Source organism: Nannospalax galili, unplaced genomic scaffold (assembly GCF_000622305.1).
Source record: "Nannospalax galili isolate Female #2095 unplaced genomic scaffold, S.galili_v1.0 scaffold820, whole genome shotgun sequence".
NCBI lineage: Eukaryota > Metazoa > Chordata > Mammalia > Rodentia > Spalacidae > Nannospalax > Nannospalax galili.
In genome coordinates, this window is record NW_008346549.1 from 141,922 (window position 1) to 160,630 (window position 18,709).

At 48.3% G+C, this 18,709-nt stretch overlaps 2 protein-coding genes and 1 pseudogene across 3 annotated transcripts in view; all 3 read right to left on the minus strand.

Moving 5' to 3' along the window:
- Positions 1-2,221, minus strand: part of Ess2 (ess-2 splicing factor homolog) — a 10,434-nt gene extending 8,213 nt beyond the window's left edge. For both annotated transcript variants that reach the window (XM_008842997.3, XM_008842996.3), the window contains exons 1-3: positions 2,058-2,221; positions 946-1,114; positions 763-858 (exon numbers count right to left, since the gene is read on the minus strand). In XM_008842997.3, coding sequence (XP_008841219.1) covers positions 763-858; positions 946-1,114; positions 2,058-2,192 — 400 coding nt within the window. In that variant the 5' untranslated portion in view covers positions 2,193-2,221. The remainder of the gene's footprint in view (positions 1-762; positions 859-945; positions 1,115-2,057) is intronic.
- A 3,253-nt stretch (positions 2,222-5,474) lies between these two features.
- On the minus strand, positions 5,475-6,866 carry Gsc2 (goosecoid homeobox 2). Its single transcript, XM_008843000.2, has 3 exons — positions 6,608-6,866; positions 6,257-6,501; positions 5,475-5,579 (listed from the first exon to the last, which is right to left on the minus strand). The coding sequence occupies exons 1-3, from the start codon at positions 6,861-6,863 to the stop codon at positions 5,475-5,477; spliced, it is 606 nt and encodes a 201-aa protein (XP_008841222.1). The 5' UTR covers positions 6,864-6,866.
- Positions 6,867-15,942: 9,076 nt separating this feature from the next.
- On the minus strand, positions 15,943-16,855 carry LOC103742073 (annotated as a pseudogene).
- Between the last annotated feature and the right edge of the window lie 1,854 nt (positions 16,856-18,709).

Sequence of the window (18,709 nt, forward strand, 5' to 3'; positions counted from 1 at the left end):
ATATATATATCTGTTGACAGCTACAACACACCATATGCTGTTCTAAATGTGGAGCCTACAGATGGAAGGAAGACCAAGACCCTACTCTTGGAGAGAGCCTGCTACTTACTAATTAGGGCGAGAGGCAATACACAGAGATGCTTTCTTAAATGTTATATCCCGTAATGAAAACACAAAGCCAGCAATCTGGGCAACACAGTGAAACTCCAATCTCAACAAAACAAACAAAAAAACAGAAATGAGAAAAATAAGACTCAAGTTTCCAGGGTATTTTGACTTTATACTAGGTCAGGAATCTCCAGTGTCCACACCCTCGCCTGCCCACTAGCCCTAATAGGTAACATTTAAACAGAGACATGAAGGAAGAGAAGGAATAGCCATGCAGTTATTTGGAAACTAACCAATGTGGAGGATGGAAGTAGAATGGCTCTGAGGCCTCTTCAGGAGACAGCAAGGAAAGAAGCCTTCCAAGCCCACAAACCCTACAAGGCAAGGCCTGGCACAGTGAACAGGGTGGTGACAGTGATGGATAGACTCTTTTTCCAGAGAGAGGCCAGAGGCTCAGAACACTGCTCCACATTCAGGAGTTGGATTTGGATCTTCTGCTTCCTAGATCAGTGTCTTTGATCCTAAAGATTGCTATTTAGGCTAGGGAACCCCTCAAGGACAAAATGTGGGCCCTTGGACCACTCTCTCAGGATTTCAGAGAATAAGATTCTCAAGCAACCTTGACTATGTGACCAAAAGAGCAAGCCCACTCACCATCCTCGAGGTCTCCACCCTGGGGCCGGGGCTTGCTGCCCACCACACCAGAGCCTGTATGTACATCAGGGGTTTCAAAGGTGGCCGGAGTCACATCTGGGGGAAGAGAGTTAAAAATTAGAGTGAGCCTAAAGTGACACTCAGTGGACTTTCCCCTCTCTACCACCTACAGAATCCTCTTACAGGGTGGTGGGGGTTCTCGAGACATCTTGCCCAGGGCAGAACCAAACTTGATGGCAATCTGGCGCATGCGCTCCAAATCTCCATTCTCTTCTGCCTCCAGGTACTCTTTCTGTGCCTGTAGCTTCTCCACATCGGGGAAGAAATCCCTCTGGATGACTGTCTGAAGGCCCTATCATAAGAAATCAGAGCAAGTCAGAACCATCATCTGAGTGCCCTGTCTCACAGTTCACTGCAAGTTAAGGCCCCTTTGCTGCTCCTTTAACTTCTGCCAATCCTGTTGGTTGGAGTTTGCAAGAGTTTAAGAGCGCTTTCTGGTAAGGCTGGCTGCACATCCTCTATGGCTTTTCCATAATACCTAACACTACTGAACGCTCTATTGATGTCCATGAAACCCCTCACTAACTGGTCATTCTCATTCTCCTTTGCTGGCTCCATCTACACTAGCGGCATCAATGTAGATGTGTCAACCTTTTCCACCTGTCAACTTAAACCTTTTCCTTAAGTGACTTCAGTCTGTCAGCACTACACCATCCCGGGATGAAATTCCCAAGATTGCACTTCCAGCAGTACTTTGCTCAGGCTGCAAATCTGTGCATCCAGCTGCCCACCAATGCCGCACGCCAGCATATCCAGAAGTGTCCCAAATTTTACCACTCTAAAACTAAGCCAGCATCCTCCCATCCGTGTCAGGTCATCCTCCAGAGCGTTTGCAGTGGAACCAACCCTTACATCAAGGGGCACCCGAGGCCCGCTCAGTTCAATGATGCGACCAAAATCGCGGTCTATTTCCAGTACCCCGTCTTCACAGTCAATGTTACTGCCCTCCAGAAAGGCCTCTTTGCCTTCATCCTTAAAGCGTGTCGGGCTCCTACGCAAACTTTATTAGGAAACTTTTCTTGTCCCTCAACACAACAGGAACGCCCCTTCTTTACGCTGAAAACAGTTAATGCCTCCCTAGTTAAGGATACCTCCCTCTTCACTCTTTTATTGGTTTTCGAGACTTTCCACATTCCAAGGGCAATTCCACTTCCACCGGCGGCTGAGTGCCGAGACTAGAACCAAGGGACCGGAGAGAAGCCCGGGAGTCGCCAGCAGCCGCACTACGACCCTACCTCGATGTACTCTTCCTCATCCAGGACCCGCTGCTTGCTCCTTGTAGCCCCAGCCTCCGTCGCCGTGCGCTTCCTCGGGGGCCCGGACGCGGAGGGCAGCAACAGCGTTCCGGCCGAGGACCCGGGCGTCCCCATCGCAATCCCAGAACCTCTCGGGAGGCGTAGGCGCGTCACGGGTTGGGGGGGCGGGAATTCACCTTTTCCAAAGGCTCCTCCCAACAGTTAGCCAATGGGAAAGCAGTATTTTTGTACCAACAGCCGGCGCCCCCCAATGATGTCATGGAGAGCGCCGGATCTTAAAGAAGTTGTAGTCTTTGTCTCCCATAGGCATTGCGTGTGCTTGTTCGAAGTACGATCATTAGAGGGCGCTGTGGGGTGGCTGTTTGACGCGTTTTCCCCATGATTATAAATTGGCAGCTCAAGGCCAATTGGAAAAGCCTGGTAATTTCAATTTTTCGCAATCACTGCATATGCTTCAAAATTATTTTTAAACACTTCAGAAAACTTGGTTAGATATGAGTTCCAAACTCATGAAGAGAAAACTAAGACAAATTCTTTCCAGATAGTTATCTAACAAAAGATAAATAAAAAGAACAAGAAGGCACTTAAATTTCTGGTTGGATTTATTAGTTCCCTAACTGCTAGTGTGAACTTCCCAGAAGACAGCCAGCTGTCAGTGAAAGCATTTTCTAGAAATTTCTTCCCAAAGGAAGACTGTGAATTACGTTAAACAAGTTCTACCCTCCTAGAATGATTTGGTACAGTTTTGCTTTTTCAATGTGCAATCATCTCCTTCATTGGGGCTCACTGGGGACTCTAAGGTGATGCTTCTGTCCCCATAGAGCTGACCATCCAATGGGAAAAGCACAAACTAGTTAAATCATTTCACAAATAAGTGTAAAATTGCAGCTGTGACTTGCAAGAAGTTTTTACTCAGAGAATCTTGATCTATACAGAGGACATGTCAGGTGACATTTTCCCAGGCAGAAAGTGATTGTAGATCCAAAAGATGAATATATAGGCATTGATCAAGTGGAACTGGAAAGGTGTGTGCAAAGGCCCAGTAGTGGGAGGAAGCAAGGCAAACTGAAAAGCAGATCTTTGGTTACACAGTGAGGTATTAGATGACACCAGAGGGATAGGGCTAGGCTGTACAGTGTCTTTGGGGTTCTGGTGAGGAATTTCATTTTTATTCTGATTTAAAGGGGAACCAGAGTAGGTGCAGGTGAGCATGATTAGCTGTAGCACAATGGTCAAGGTGAGAAGTGATGGCAATTTGCATCAGGTTGTAGTTGAGGTGCAGTTGAAGATGAAGGAGATTCTAGGGTTTATTAATATATTTGTTTAAAGATAAAATTAGTTGGACTGAGTATGGTTAAGTGAGGGACATGGAGCAATCAATGATCAGAGCTCTGTGATTCATGCCCTTTATTTGTACAGAGGAGGAGCTCACAGTGTACAAGGTGACTGAAAGGAACCGATGAACTTCCAGGTGGAGCTGTTAGGGGAACAAAATGACATAAATATCTAGCTCAGGGGGGAGGCCTGGGCTGGAGATGGACATATAAATGTGGTGTTTAGGTGGGAATTGGAGTCCAACGATGGAAAAGAGACAAGAGAATGGAGATAGGAGGATTCACAAGATGGAGCCTTTGGACACTTAGGTTAATGCCAGGTGTATGTGTGGGGAGAGTGCAGGCAAGGAGCCTCTGGAGAGGAAGGGGACAGCTGGAGAGAGGACAGAAGTTCTGGCATGCTCTGATCCTGGAGAGCCAAGGAGGGCAGAAGCCTGGAACCCAGCAAGATATGAGTCCAAGTTTGCAGGTGAGCTGACCCCCTGGACACAGCTGTGCCCACTGCTAGACACTGTAGTCTTCAAGAGCAAGGCCAGGATTCAGGAAGTGCTTGGTGATAGCCTGAAGTATGCATCCTAAGGACTGGGATGAGAGTGTTGGTCCTGAAGACCTCCCCCAAAGTTAGGGCAGCTCTGGCTGGGGGATACACACCTACTTGGTGTTATCCAAGCCAGCCATCTTTACATAGTCCCAAGAGCTACAACCCTTGTTTCTACAGCCTGGATTTTGTAGACTGACTAGTTCTCTTACAGATACCACCCTCCAGGACCTATGAGGAGACAGAACAAAGTACTCAGTCCAGATGAGGGAGATGTTAGCAGCCTCCAGCCCACTGCACAGGGCCATCAGGGAACAAAAGTCATGTTCGTGCTGAACACCCCCCTGCTCCCTGCTGCTCCTGCAGGACCAGGATGGTAGAAAATAGGCCAAGCATTTTCTAAGGCAGTGAGGATGGAATGTCTCCTGAATCTAACCTCTTCTTGACCACCCTAAGATGGCAGAGGTTGACTGTTTTAAGAGAGGCAGACTCCAATACATTGAAACCTCCAGAGGCAGGAAGCCAAAGACCCCCATCCGTGAAGCAGGTTAGTAGTGTCTAGAGACCATAGCAAACCCTCAAGAGGCCTTTCTACCCTCCATTGGCTTTAACTCTGCAGGGAGGCACCTGATCCTGGGACTAATGACTTGTGGCTGTGCTCCCCAAAACACCCTGATCCCCCAAGTCCTAGGGAAGGAGGGGCAGCTCCACCATGGGTGTGGAAACAGAGCCTGGGACATGGGGATTTGTGACTCTGGACCATTTTGTGGTATTTATAGTTCTTGTTTTTTCTTGGTTATCAGCACAAGGCTAAGAGATGAAGGAGCAGCCAGACTTGGTGTTCCCAGCACTTGAGAGGCAGAGACAGATGGCACTCTGTGAGTTCAAGGCCAGCCTGGTTAACATAGGGAGTTCCAGCTCAGCTGGGACTACAGGGAGACCCTATCTCAAAAAAACCACCAGAGAGAGAGAGAGAGAGAGAGAGACAGACAGACAGACAGACAGACAGAGAGACAGAGAGAGGGAAGCAGATGCAGGGGCTTCTGGAAATTATCATCTCTAGGCTTGTTCTGCAGGTCCAGACACCAAGGCCCAGTGCAAGACTTTTTAGAAAATAGCAAGCCCAGAGTCATGCAGATGTCACTGCCCTCCACATAGGGTGGAAGATCAGATAAGGGGCTTGTCCTGAAGTCCTTCATGATGGGGGGAGGTAGGCTGCACTGGAGAGGATTCTGGGTCCTGGGTGGTTTTAGGGTCCCTCTGGGTGGTGATGGTAGCTAGGGAAACTGACCTGCTCTATGCCCCCACTCCACTTGCAGAGGATCTCTGGTTCCTGGCCCTTGTGCCCTTCTTTCAGGGGTCAGGAGGCACTAGACTTCTTCCCACCACAAGGCAGATGGACACTGCAGAGAGACTGATGGAAGAGACTGCTATCCTCTCCTAGTTCCTGTTCAAGTAGGTCTATCTTCTATCTTTGTTGTGCCCCACCATTATAGCCAAGGCCACAAGAAGCTCCAGGCTCCATCAGCAGCTCTCTTTGGGAGGTTTCTTGGCCCCAGGTAGAAGCCTGGAGGAAGCTGAAGCCCGCTTCTGGTGTCGCCACTTGGCCCGGCGGTTCTTGAACCAGACCTGAGGAGGAGGAAAACCAGGATGACTCAGATTCCTAGGCCCCGCATCTAAGTGGGCTTTGTAAGGGTTAATACTGGGTGGCAGGCTTCACTACAGCCGGTGTAGGTGGATGGGCACCTTTTCTTTATTCTTGGCAGATAGGGGGTCTCTCTCCTCTCCTCTCTCTCTCTCTCTCTCTCTCTCTCTCTCTCTCTCTCTCTCTCTCTCTCCCCCCTCTCCCTCTCTCTCCTCATGAAACCTAGGCTGAGTCTTTTAACTCACTATGTAGGTGAGGATGACCTTGATTCTCCTACCTCCCCGAGTGCTGGGGTTACAGACGTGTACCACCATGCCTGGCTAGTTTTGTGCATTTCAGCGTGAATGAATGCATTTTTATCATCAGGGGAAAGGGAGAGGGGTAGTAAACAAAGTTACAGAAAACTGCTCTTGACCCCCTCCAGTTCTAACTCAGCGACCCTCACATAAAGCGCCCGCCCACGCCCAGGGAACTGGCCATACGCATCTCATCACGTGATCCAAAGAGGGTTCCTCCAACGCGCACCAGGCTCCACGTGACACGGAGGTGTTAGGCAGGACCATCTTTGAAAACGAAGGGTGGCTGCAGAGGCATGGCCCCTGTTGCCGTACAGCTGCTATCCCCCACGCTCTCCCCAAAGGGATGCTGGGCCGACACCCACCTCCACGCGCTCCTCGCGCAGGCGGATGCGGACAGCCAGGCGCTCGCGCGTGCCCACGTCGGGATACTGGTTCTGCACGAAGAGCGCTTCGAGCGCCTGCAGCTGCTCCTCGCTGAAGATAGTGCGGTGGCGCCGCGTGCGCCTCTGTGGGCCAGGGCCGGGCAGAGCCGCAGAGCCTCCTGTGGGCGCGGCCAGGGTCAAGGGCGCCGTGGGTCCTAGCCTCAGCGGCCACGGTAGCCGCGTGCCTGCAGAGAGAGAGCGCGGTCAGACGCAGGCGAGGGTCGGGTTCGCCCCGCCTGCGCCCCCGCGAGGTTCCCCAGGCCCGCCTGGGTCCTATCCGCGCGCACTCACCCGGCCCTGCGGCCGCCTCCGGGGCTCCGCGGGGCGCAGCGCGCGGGCCGCAGCAGCAGCAGCAGGTGCAGGGCGCAGCGCTGCGCGCCTCGGGGTCGCCGGGCTCCGCGGGGCTCTGGTTGCCAGCTGGCTGCGGCGGGAGGGCTGTGCGCGCCTCGGGGCTGCGCTCCGGCGGGCTGGAGAGAATGTGTTCGATGGAGAAGGGGCAAGGCCTCCCGGGGCCCCTGAGGCTCGCCGCGCCGCCTGCTGCCGCCATGCCCGCGGGCCGCCGGCCAGAGCCGCGCGCATATATACGTCGGGGGGCGGGGGAGCACGGTAATCCCCGGGCCGGGCGCCGTCCGCGCGGGCTAATCCCGCCGCCAGTCCTCGGAACGCTAATCCCCGGCTGCGGAGGCGGGAGAGCCGCTCCGTCTGGGTGCGCGGGGGCCGTTGCTGCCAGGAGGGAGCCCCGCGCTCCCGCGGCATCCAGGGCCAGCGGGGAAGGGGTCAAGGGTCTGCGCTCTCTCTATCCCATGGCGCAGTGGCCCCCTGGATGCCCGGACCCTGGAGTCCTCTGAGCGCGCAGCGTCCTCTGCCACCGTGCTGTCCCTTCCTTTCCTCATTCTGTCTCGAGGTCTAGAGAAACTCCTTGCAAGTGGAGCAGGTTCCTGGCCTCCAAATTCCTCCTGCCTGGTTCCCAGGTCAGCCGGGTGATTCCTCTCAGAGTTCTCCTTCACTTTGGATCCCAAGTCTCAGCCCTCCTGTAGGAAATTGCTATTTCCAAAGTAGGAAGTTGTGCCCGTGTGCGCCCCCCTTTTCTGAGGTTAGGTTTTCCTAACCCCGTCTAAGGCCGCTCCTCTTGTGTCCCCTGTCCTAAAACGCCCCTGGCACCCCAGCCGTACCCCCTCATACATCAAGTGTCCCCTCACACCAGAGTGTCCAAGAGCTGTTTCACGTGCTTGCCTGTGCCCTTCACCCAAGCTAGTCCTGTTCTGTCTGCAGTATAACCTGCGCCTCCTATTCTGTCCATCAGTGACCTGGCCCAACTTATGTCACTCAATTAAGCAGCTTTGGACATCCAGGCCTTAAGATCCTCTGCTTTTGATCTCTGAAAATACTTAGTGTATATCACAGGACAGAACAATAAACGGCCTCACTTTAACCTAGGCTGTGTGACCTTCCATAAGTTTCTTCACTTCTCTGTGCCTGGGTTGCCCAATGTAATAATGCTGACCAGCTATCAAGAGTTTCTTAGGGAAAAAATTGTTGAAAATGGTGCCCCAGGCTTGTAATTAGTCTCAACAGCCAGGAGGCTGAGGCAAGAGGATTGCTATGAGGTAGAGGCCAGCCTGGGGTACAGAGTGAGACCTTGTCTTAAAACAACAACAACAAAACAAACAACAAAAATCTGGCATGGTGGCTTGCCTTTAATCCCATTATTCAGAAGGTAGAGACAGGTGTATCTCTGTGAGTGCAAGGTCGGTCTGGTCTACATAGCTCCAGGTCAGCCAGAGATGCATAGTGAGGCTTGTCTCAAAAAATTAATTAATTAAAAATTGTTTTGAGGGCCGGATGTGGTGGCACGGTCCTTTGATCCCAGCAGAGGCAGGTGGATCTCTGTGAGTTCAAGGCCAGCCTGGCCTGCGTAGTGAGTGCCAGGACAGCTGGGGCTACAGGGAGACCCTGTCTCAAAAAGACCAAAAAAAAATTGTTTTGGGCTGGGAAGATGACTAGGTCGTTGAAAGCACTTACTAGCACTTACTGCTCTTGCAGAAGATCAGAGTTTGGTTCTCAGCACCCATATGGCTGCCATTCGCAACCATTCTCTAACTCCAATTTCAGGGAATCTGACACCCTCTTTTGTCCTCCATAGGCACCAGGCATGCATGTGGTACACTTGCATACATGTAGGCAAAACATACATACAAAAATTAAATAAATAATTGAAAAAGACATTCCTTTAAAAAATTGTACTTAGAGCCAGAGATGGTGGCACACACCTTTAACCCAGCACTCAAGAGGCAGAGGCAAGTGGATCTCTGTGAGATCGTGGCCAGACTGGTCTCCATACATAGCAAGTCCAGGCCAGGTGGGGCTACAGGGAGACCCTGTCTCAAAAAGACCAAAAATTAGTGCTTAGGGTTCAAAGAGTCCCTAGGTAAGTGATATCTAGAACTCCACTGGACACAGGTGGAGGGCCCCCATTGCAGGCAGCACACACTCCCACCCTTCTCTCATCTCATCAACCCTTCTTTAGGCTCCTCTGCTATCTGCACTCTGGTACCAGTGAAGACTCTGTAGACTTAAAGTGAGGGACCTTGTTGGCTCATACAAGAGTCCCATATAGAATGCCTGGAGTTTGTTCATCTGAGAGGATCAGTGATAGAGCCACCAACTCTGTGAGTGAGGTTGCCCCTTTCCAGTTCACCTTGTGGTTATAGAATGGCTGTCACAGCCCCAGGTAACGCATGTGTCTGTTTGAATGACTATGGAAACCTGGCTCAGCAGACCTGCCATGCAGATCCATATGGAATATTTATACCTAAACTCACAACAATGCCCAGGGGAGAAAGGTGGCCATTCACTCCTCAAGTTGGAGCTCTGCTCAGATGGGGGACAGGAAGGTCTCTTTGATTTCTGTTGTGTCCTCTTCCCTCTGGCCGCCCATGGTCATACTTCCATTCCCTTACACTTCTCCCCTCAGGTGGACGATGTAGGACTCTGCAGTTGTGCCCTTGGGGTCGTCTCCCTCCTTGCTGACATTCAGGGCCACCCTGAGCTGGGCCTGGGGAAACTTGCAGTCATTCAGGTGTGTGACTTACTCATGTCCTCTGATCTTCCTTGAAGCTGACTGGGGCAATGCCACTTCTATTGTGTGACAGTGTTGTATGACACTATTTCTGGGGAGATATGAGCAATCATCTATTCACCCTAGATAGGGAACACACAGTACACCAAAGTAAGGATACCATCAAAGTCCAAATTGGTGAACCAAAGAGTTTTATTGACCTTTTGTACAGGAGTAGGGGTGAGGGGTCAGGTGCAGAAACAGAAATGACTCAAAGGCCACTACATTATCAGAACCCCACCACAGGATGAGTGAGGGCCCCCAAATCTGTAGGCAACTGAGCTGGTCTGTGCGTCTTCCACACAGCTCAACTGATACCTCTTTCAAGCAGCTTGGCTGGTCTCTGTCTCCTTAGTAGTCCTTACTGCTTATATAACATTAGGGAAGGCAGGGCCTTGTGTGTCTGATCAGTTTGAGGGACTTCCTGAGACAATTTTGTTTACTTCCTGAGTCTTTGAGCCTCCCTTAAGAATTTCCTCCTTTAGAATTGCCCAGGGTTTTGAGGAAATTGTTAGATAAAATCAGAGATAGGTGGCTGTGACCACCTATCTCTGGTCACATGGTCACTTGACAGCCCATGGTCAGAGCCTCAGTTTCAGCCAGTGCCTGGGACCATCCCAATAGCTGTGCTGCATTCAGGGGCCCATGTAAAACCTTCCTTTGCCACAGTGAAGTTGCCTCACTCAGCCAGGTCATGGCACCTGGCTCAGGGCTGGTAGTGTCAAACAGCGTGGATCTGCTGTAGACCCCTGCCCTGTCTTGGGCTGTACTCAAGGTTGGAGCTTTCATGTTACCCACAAATGGTTATGGCACCATTCCCATGGAGGAGCAGGGTGCAGTGTCTTGCCCCTTTACTTTGGAGGGATGCTCCATTATGTTCCTAGCTACTGAACTCTTAGAAATTTTTAGAAATTTGATCCTTCCTTCCTTCCTTCCTTCCTCCCTCCCTCCCTCCCTCCCCTCCCCTCCCTTCCCTTCCTTCCCTTCCCTGCCTTCCCTTCCCCTTCCTTCCTTCCTTCCTTCCTTCCTTCCTTCCTTCCTTCCTTCCTTCCTTTCCTTCCTTTCCTTTCCTTTCTCTCTTTTACATTTTTATTTTATTTATTATTTTTATTTTATGTGTATGAGCATATTACCTACATGTGTGTAAGTGCACCAATGTTGTGCAGTGCTCGAGGAGTCAGAAGAGGGTGTTGGATTCCCCTAGAACTGGAGTTCTGGAAGGTTGTTAGCTGTTATGTGGGTGTTGGGAACTGAACCCCAGTCCTCTGCAGGAGCAGCTAGTGTTCCTAACCTATAAGCCATCTCTCCAGCCCTCCTTTTTTTTAACATTTAAAAAAAACTTTATAAAGTTTTGGATAAATAAATCCAATTCATTTTGTTGCTTATGTTTTTTCCACGTCTAAGAAGCCATTGTCAAATCCAAGATCATACTTACTACCAGGAGCTGAGGATGTAGTTCAGTTGGGAGAGTGCTTACTTAGCATGCACAAAGCCCTAGGTTCCATCTCCAGCAAGTAAGAGAGGGAGGGAGAGAGAGAGGCTTGCTACTATAGTTTACAGTTCTATAACCTTTATATTTTTAGTACCCACATTGATCCATTTAAGTTAAATTTTGTATATGGTGTAAGGTAGGATTCAACATTCAACTCTGGGGGCGGGGGGGTGGCTAGGGATGGAACCTAGGGCCTTGGCCATGCTAGGCAAGTGCTCTAGCACCTAGCCACACCCTCTAGTTCTAGAATTCAACTTTATTCTTCTGCATGGTGACATCTAGTTATCCCAGCTTCATTTGTATTTTGTGTTTGGTTTGGTTTGGGACTTTTTGGTGTTTTGGGGTCTCATGTATCCCAGTCTGGCCTCAAATTCACTATGAGGTTGAAGATGACCTTGAACTTTTGATCTTCCTGCCTCTACTTCCTGGAGCACCAGGATTGCAGATATGTGCCACCTCATATGGCCCAACATCATTTCTTTCCCTATTGACTTTTTAAGTTTTGTATTGCTGTGAAAAATCAATGGACCATAAATGTGAAGAATGATTTATGCACACGTGCATGTGTGTGTTGTAGTAGTAATAGTAATAGTACTAATGTGTGGGTGTGGCACATGCACTGAGATCAGAGGACAGTTGTGGGATCCATCATAGGGATCCTAGGAACTGAACTCAAAGGTGGCAGACAACTTGCAGAAGTTGGTGTTCCGCCTTCTACCATGTAGGTCCCAGGGATCATTAGGCTTGGCCCAAACACCTTTACCCACTGAGCCATTTGGCTGGCTCTGAAGTTATATTTTTGAGACAGTCTCACATACTCAGGCTAGCCCAGAACTCCCTATATAGCTGAGGATGACCTTGAATTCCTGATGCTTCTACCTCCACATCCTGAGTGCTGGGATTTCAGGTGTATAAAGAAATGTCCTTCAAAATAAATTTTTTGTTTGATTATTTGTTTTCTGAGACAGAGTTTCATGTAGCCCAGGGTGGCCTCAAACTTGCTACATATCAGAGGCTGGCCTTGAGCTCCTGATTCCCCTATCTCTATCTCCCAAGTGGTAGAATTACAGTCATATGCCACCAACCCTGGCTCAAGATGAATTCTTTTTAAAACTTAAGATTTAACTATGAGAGATAGATTTTTAGTGGAAGACACTGGTAAGCTAAAAGTAAAATAATGGAAAAGAAAAAGACATATAGCATGCTTTAAAAAGCTGGATGACCTGGCATGGTGACTTAAGCTTGTATTCCCAGCACTCAGGAGACTGAGCTAGGAGGATTACTGGGGAGTTTGAGACCAGTTTGATCTATGGTATGAGGCTCTGTTTCAAAGAAGCAAGCACAATTTTAGTCAGGCCCAGCACTTGGGAGGCAGAGGCAGACAGGTCTCTGGCCGAGATCAAGGCCATCCTGGTCTACGCATAGTGAATTCCAGGCCAGTTATAGCTACTGGGAGACCTGCTCTCAAAAAGAAGCAAACCCAAAAGGAAAAGGAGAGAGAAAAAGGGAAAGAGAGATGGGGAGGGGGTAGAGAAAGAGAATAAGGAAGTGGAGGAATGGATAAAGGATATAGACTTGTGTGCAATAGCCCTTACCTAGTTAGCAATGTGCAAGGCCAGTCTCCAATCCCACAGATAAATGAAAACCCAAGGTTCCGTGGGTAGAAGAGTGGGGTGAACCAAGGGCCTTTCATATGCTAGGCATTCTTGTTTTGTCAACCTTAAAAATCCCACAGTGTTTATTGCAAAGGTAAACTGTGATCCTCATGAGGGGCTTATTGGCAGGGTTTTTGATAGGAATTTTGGCTGCCAACATGATCACCAAGGCCTGCAGACATTTTGGCTTGGCAGCTTTGGGGGGTGGGGGTCACGCCTACTGGGTGTCTGCTTTGATCTCCTTCTTTGATGCCTCAACCACATATTTCTTTGGAGATGGACAGTCCTCATTAATCTCATCTGGATGTCCACATCAGCAAGCCCAACTTGTGCCAAGGTACAGAAGCCCTAGTGCTGTGATGCCTGGCCAGGCACCATTATGGGGTTGCTAAGCAAGTTTGCAGTTTCAGGGTGACCATGGGCTGTGGGCCTCAGGCATGGAACTGCATACTGTGAGCTTCTACCCCTGACTCAGGAGGACAAGGGCAAGAAGAGGTTTTCAAGGGCTGAAATGCTGGTTAAGAGCACTTTTTGTTCTTTCAGAGGACCAGGGTTTGATTCCCAGCACCCATTTCAAGTGTGGCTCACAACTGCCTATAACTCCAACTCCAGAAGATCCAAAGACTCTGGCCTCTGTGGGCACCTGCACTCTTGTGCACATACCCACACACAGATACACACACATACACATGATTACAAATAAAATGAATCATTTTATAGTGCAAATAGAAGAGCACATCAGATGCTAAGAGCTTTTGCAATATGATGGTAATTAAGAACTTTGGAGCAGGAAAAGCCTGGAGATAGAAATGGGGGTGGTGAACTGGAATCTTCCCCCCTCCCTGTGGTTACTCAAGATTGAAGTCTTTGTTTTTCAAAGCTACTGAATTCCCGTTACCTTTGTATTCCTGTAACCTTGGCGGGCCTTTGTTTCTTTACTTAATTATCATGTATATGCTGTGTACCTTTTGCTTGCATTCCTCACATAAAAGCCCCCCAAAACTTGAACAAGCTACTGACTCCTTATGGAAGGTCCCTGTGTCAGTCCTGCCAATGTGAAATTAAACTCCTCTTCACCTGACTTTGGCTGTTGGTCCCTGATTTTTCTGTAACAATTTTTTTTGTTGTTGTTCTTTTTGAGACAGGGTCTCCCTGCAGCCCCAGCTGGCCTCGAACTTACTATGTAGACCAGGCTGGCCTCGAATGCACAGAGATCCATCTGCCTCTGTCTCCCAAGTACTGGGATTAGAGGCATGTGCTACCACACATGACTTTTAAATGATATTTTTATTTATTTTGTGTACATGTGTGTGCTTGGGTCTGAGTAGAGGAGTGTCACAGAACATATGTGGAGGTCAGAGGACAATTTGTAGGAGTTCATTCTTTCCTTTTACCATGTGGGTCCTGGGGATTGAACTTTGCAACAAGCACCTTTACCCACTGAACGATCTTTCCAGCCTGATAATTTTCTTTTGAGACAGAGTCATGATCTATGTAGCCCAGGCTGGCCTTGAACTTGCTATGTAACAGAGGATGACCTTGAACTCTTGAGAGTTTTCTGCTTCTACCTGGCTTATTTTATTTTATTTATTTATTTATTTATTATTATTATTATTATTATTATTATTATTGGTCTTTTTGAGACAGGGTCTCCCTGTAGCTCCAGCTTTCCTGGAACTCACTATGTAGACCAGGCTGGCCTTGAACTCACAGAGATCTGCCTGCCTTTGCCTCCCAAGTGCTGGGATTAAAGGTGTGTGCCACCATACCCAGCTATTTTTAATAAATAATTTAAAAATTAATTATTTTAATTAATTCAAAAATTGTTCTCATTGTGACATGATTGTGTGGCTGTATACAAGTGAAAAATTCATTCAAATGCATTTTAAATACATGCAGTTTGTGTCTTAGTAAAGTTGTAGAAAAGCATTGTATCTGCTCATTCTGGGTCCCTGAGTTGGCCTTCATTAATTACTTTCCTTTTCTGCGTGTATTATATAACCCATTTCTTTGTGTGTCTAGTAATTTTGAATTCCATAGTAGACAATACAGATGGCCTGTCATCAAGACAATGGCTCCTGTTGTGTTCTGAAGACTGGACTTCTTATTTTATCAAGCAGGTGACTCAACTGAATTTACACTCCCAACTTGTCATCTCTGTGGTGGAAGGCACTCAAATCTTTGCTCAGTTTTTAGCCTCAGCTGGCTCCCAAGGAATCTTATCTGTATAGGAATATGTATTAGTTACTTTTCTGTTGCTGTGATAAAACACTGACCAAAATCCACTTATAGAAGGAAGAGTTAGTTTTTTTGACGTACAGTCTAGAGGGATAAGAGTCCAATCATGGTGGGGAGGTGTGGTGGCAGAGGAGGCCACAGCAGAAAGCTGAGCACTCACATCTTCAAGCAGGTACAGGAAACAGCAAAACTGGCATTGGGACAAGGCTAAGACCCCCTCAAAGCCCACCCCTAGTGCCCCTAGTAATGTGCTTCCTCCAACAAGGCTGCACCTCTTAAATCTCCAAAAGCTGCATCTCCATCTGGGACCAAGTATTCAAATACTTGGAGCTTATGGGGGAACACTCATTCAAATCACCATAGCATAGTCAAAGACTATCCAGGAACTCCAACAGAGTTGCCATGCAGAATGTGGGTCCTCTCTCTCTCTCTCTCTCTCTCTCTCTCACACACACACACACACACACACACACACTTTCTGCTTCCACATTGTCCTGAAGTCTAAGTCAACTGCCTCTTTGAACCAGTGTTATTAACCAGGTTAAAGGTTAAATCCAAATTTTTACAACCTCTTATGGTGGCTTCTTTCAGTTGCAAATCTGTAAAACAGTGGAGTGTGGGAGCCTGCTGTAATTCCAGCACTGTAAAGGCTGAGGTAGAGGGATTGTGAGTTCAAGGTTAGCCTGGGCTACATAGCAAGATCCTGTCTCAAACAAACAAAAATAAATCTGTAAAACATGGGAATATATTGTTTCTATGTGCTTACTCCTTTCTGGTTTTTGCCTGTTCATTATCCAGTGTTTACAGATGGTTGTTTTTCATTACTATAATAAAATAGCAGTGACAGGTTACTTTGTAAAGAAAGGTGCCAGTGCTGCTGTGGCATTAGTGAGGCTCTCATGATGGATAGCATTGAAAGGAAGGAGCACATGTGAAGTAAAGAGTCCACATCAAAATAGAAAGCAAAAGAGGCTGGAGTCCTATGTCTCTTCCTCTGACAGGCTTCCAACTTTTCACAGACCTCCCAGGGGACTTCACTGCTTTTTTTTCCTCTGGGGAAGAAGTGGGTTTATTCTGGGGGTTGCATATCAAGTTGGCTGGGGTATTGGAGTGAGAAGGGGGTCTACAGACAGGACAAGGTGACTACAGGAACAGCTAAGTTTCCATAGCCCAGCCTTGATGATGCAATGTGGCAGATGATGTCTTGAATGGCTTGGGATGTGTTGTGCTGGCCTCTGATGTCTGAGGTATGCATATTTTCATTGTCCATGGATACCAAGACAGCTTTACAGATGGAGGTGGCACAAGAGTGGAGCTTGCGGTGACTAGCATCATACAACTTGCTAGCAGTGTGGCCATGGGGTTAGTGATGCTCTCAATGGCAATACTTTTTCCTGTGTTCTCAAACACCATGTACACATTGCTGCACATGTTGCTATAGTTGGCTCCAGCCACAAGACCTGGGTCCCCAACCAGCCCTGTACAAGTATTGCTGACAGTGTTGCTGTAGACTTTAGGCATTGCCATGACATCAAACTGCTGGGGCCTTGTGTACAGCCCTCATGTTCTTATGCCCACTTTCCTGGGCCAGCTTGAAGGTGTATTCAGCAATGTGGGGGGATTTAGCCTTAGTGATGATCTTCAAGTGCTCCACCATGCCTACCATGCTTTCATGCTCCAGGCTGCTGTACTCACCCTCTGTGTTTTCCCACACAATGAGGATGTCTATGTCCTTGTGGTGGGTCACCGTGCCTGGCAGGTTCTTACAGTGGATGACATTGGCATAGAGACCTAGGATGGTATAAGGGTGTTGTTTCAGGATTTTTGGGATGGTGGCAGATTATGGTTTGTTTTGATGGCCTTCTGGTAGATGGCCATGATGGCATTGGTGCTCAAGTGCACCTGTTCAAAGTCCATTGGCACACACTGAACACAGACTTAATGTCTAACATGAGCTCCAGTCCCACACTGTCCCCTGGAATCATAATCTCATTGTACTGACCACCATACTTAGCTGACAGAAGTGAGAAGATGCTCTTTTTTTGGGGGGGGGTCTTATGCTCCCAAGGATGGCAGGGGAGAGCTGGTCTGAGCACTACCTTCGCAGTGCCACAGTACCACCAGCACAACGACAGAAACTCTAGACTTGACCTCTTAAAGACTCCACATACAGCTCTGTGCTACCACTGGGAATACACATATCCAAACTGCAGATTTTTTTTTTTGTCTTTTTGAGACAGGGTCTCCCTATAGCCCCAGCTGTCCTGGAACTCACTATGTAGACCGGGCTGGCCTTGAACTCACAGAGGTCTCCTGCCTCTGCCTCCAGAGTGCTGGGATTAAAGGTGTGCACCACCATGCCCTGCACAGATTTTTTTTTTAAGTATAAATAGAAGCTGGGCATGGTGGTGCTTGCCTTTAATCCCAGCACTGGGGAGGCAGAGGTAGGCAGATCTCTGTGAGATAGAGGCCAGCCTGGTCTACATAGTGAGTTCAGGCCAGCTGGGGCTACAGGGAGACCCTATCTCAAAAAAGACAAGAAGAAAGTATAAATAGAGCTAGCATAGTGGTACATGCTGGCAATCCCAGCAAGGTCGGGAATTCAAGGACAGCCTGGGGTAGCCAGGGTCAAGTAAGAGTAAATATTCTCTACTATCCCCAAATAAAACTATCTTGTTCAGTTTACTGTTGTTATGCACAGAAGGCTAGCTCTAATACAAGTGACTCAACACCACCAAAGACAGAACTCTGTTCACTATTTTTCATTAGCTGTTGAGAGAAGGCAGGCATGGTTGCACACAACTGTAATCCTAACACTCAGAAAGCTGGGACAGGAGGATTGCAAGTTCAAGGCCATCCTGCGCTATTCCTGGTGATCAGAGTCAGGGTCAGGTATTTTCAAGTCTTGGCCTCTCCAAAGGATTGAAACAATGGATAACACAGATGTTCAGAAGTATTGAGGAAACTTTATTCAAAGCAAAGCCATAGAAAAGATCTGAATATGGGGCTGGAGAGATGGCTCAGCGGTTAAGAACACTGGTTGTTCTTGCAGAAGACCCAGGTTCGAATCCCAGCACCCACATGGCAGCTAACAACTGTCTGTAACTCCAGTCCTAGGGAATCGGACAGCCTCTTCTGACCTCCTCGGGCATTGTATGACACAGGTGCACTTACCTACATGCAGGCAATACATGCATACACAAAAAATAAAAATAATAAAAAGTTTTTAAAAAGTTAAAAAAAAGAAAAGATCAGAATATATCAGAATATACTCCCAGGAAGCAGCAAGCCCACATGAGTGAATGTACAACAGAGCCCTGGATTACTACCTAGAGTCTCTCTCTCTCTCTCTCTCTCTCTCTCTCTCTCTCTCTCTCTCTCCCTCTCTCTCTCTCTCTCCCCTCTCTCTCCCTTTCTCTTTCTCTCACTGTCTAGCCCTGGCACTCAATTTGTAGACCAGGCTGGCCTTGAACTCACAAAGATTTGTCTGTCTCTGCCTCTGCCTCTGCCTGGTACTATGTGCATGCCTGGTATACATGGAGGCCAGAAGAGGGTGTTGGACCACCTGGAACTGGAGTTACAGATGGTTGTGAGCTACCATGTGAGTGCTGGGAACCAAACCCAAGTCCTCTACAAAAGCAGCAAGTGCTCTTAACCTCTGAGCCATCCCTCCAGCTCCAGAATACCAGATTTTTGTTGTTGCTTTGAGACAAGGTCTCCCTGTAGGCCCAGCCAGCCTGGAACTTGCTAGGTAAATCAGGCTGGCCCTCACAGAGATCTACCTGCCTCTGTCTTGGAGTGCTGGGATTAAAGGCATGTGCCACCACATTTGGCTTGAGTGCAGATTTTTGAAGCCATCCTTACAGATCCTGTAGGTTTGGCCTCTTTAA

Bases quoted from the DNA above. Each gene is read 5' to 3' on its own strand.
- Gsc2 (XM_008843000.2), bottom strand. From the start codon at position 6,863: ATGGCGGCAGCAGGCGGCGCGGCGAGCCTCAGGGGCCCCGGGAGGCCT. The intron at 6,502-6,607 runs GTGAGTGCGCGC...CTCTCTCTGCAG, and splicing joins GGAGGCGGCCGCAGGGCCGG to GCACGCGGCTACCGTGGCCG. The intron at 5,580-6,256 runs GTGGGTGTCGGC...CCTCCTCCTCAG, and splicing joins TGCGCGAGGAGCGCGTGGAG to GTCTGGTTCAAGAACCGCCG.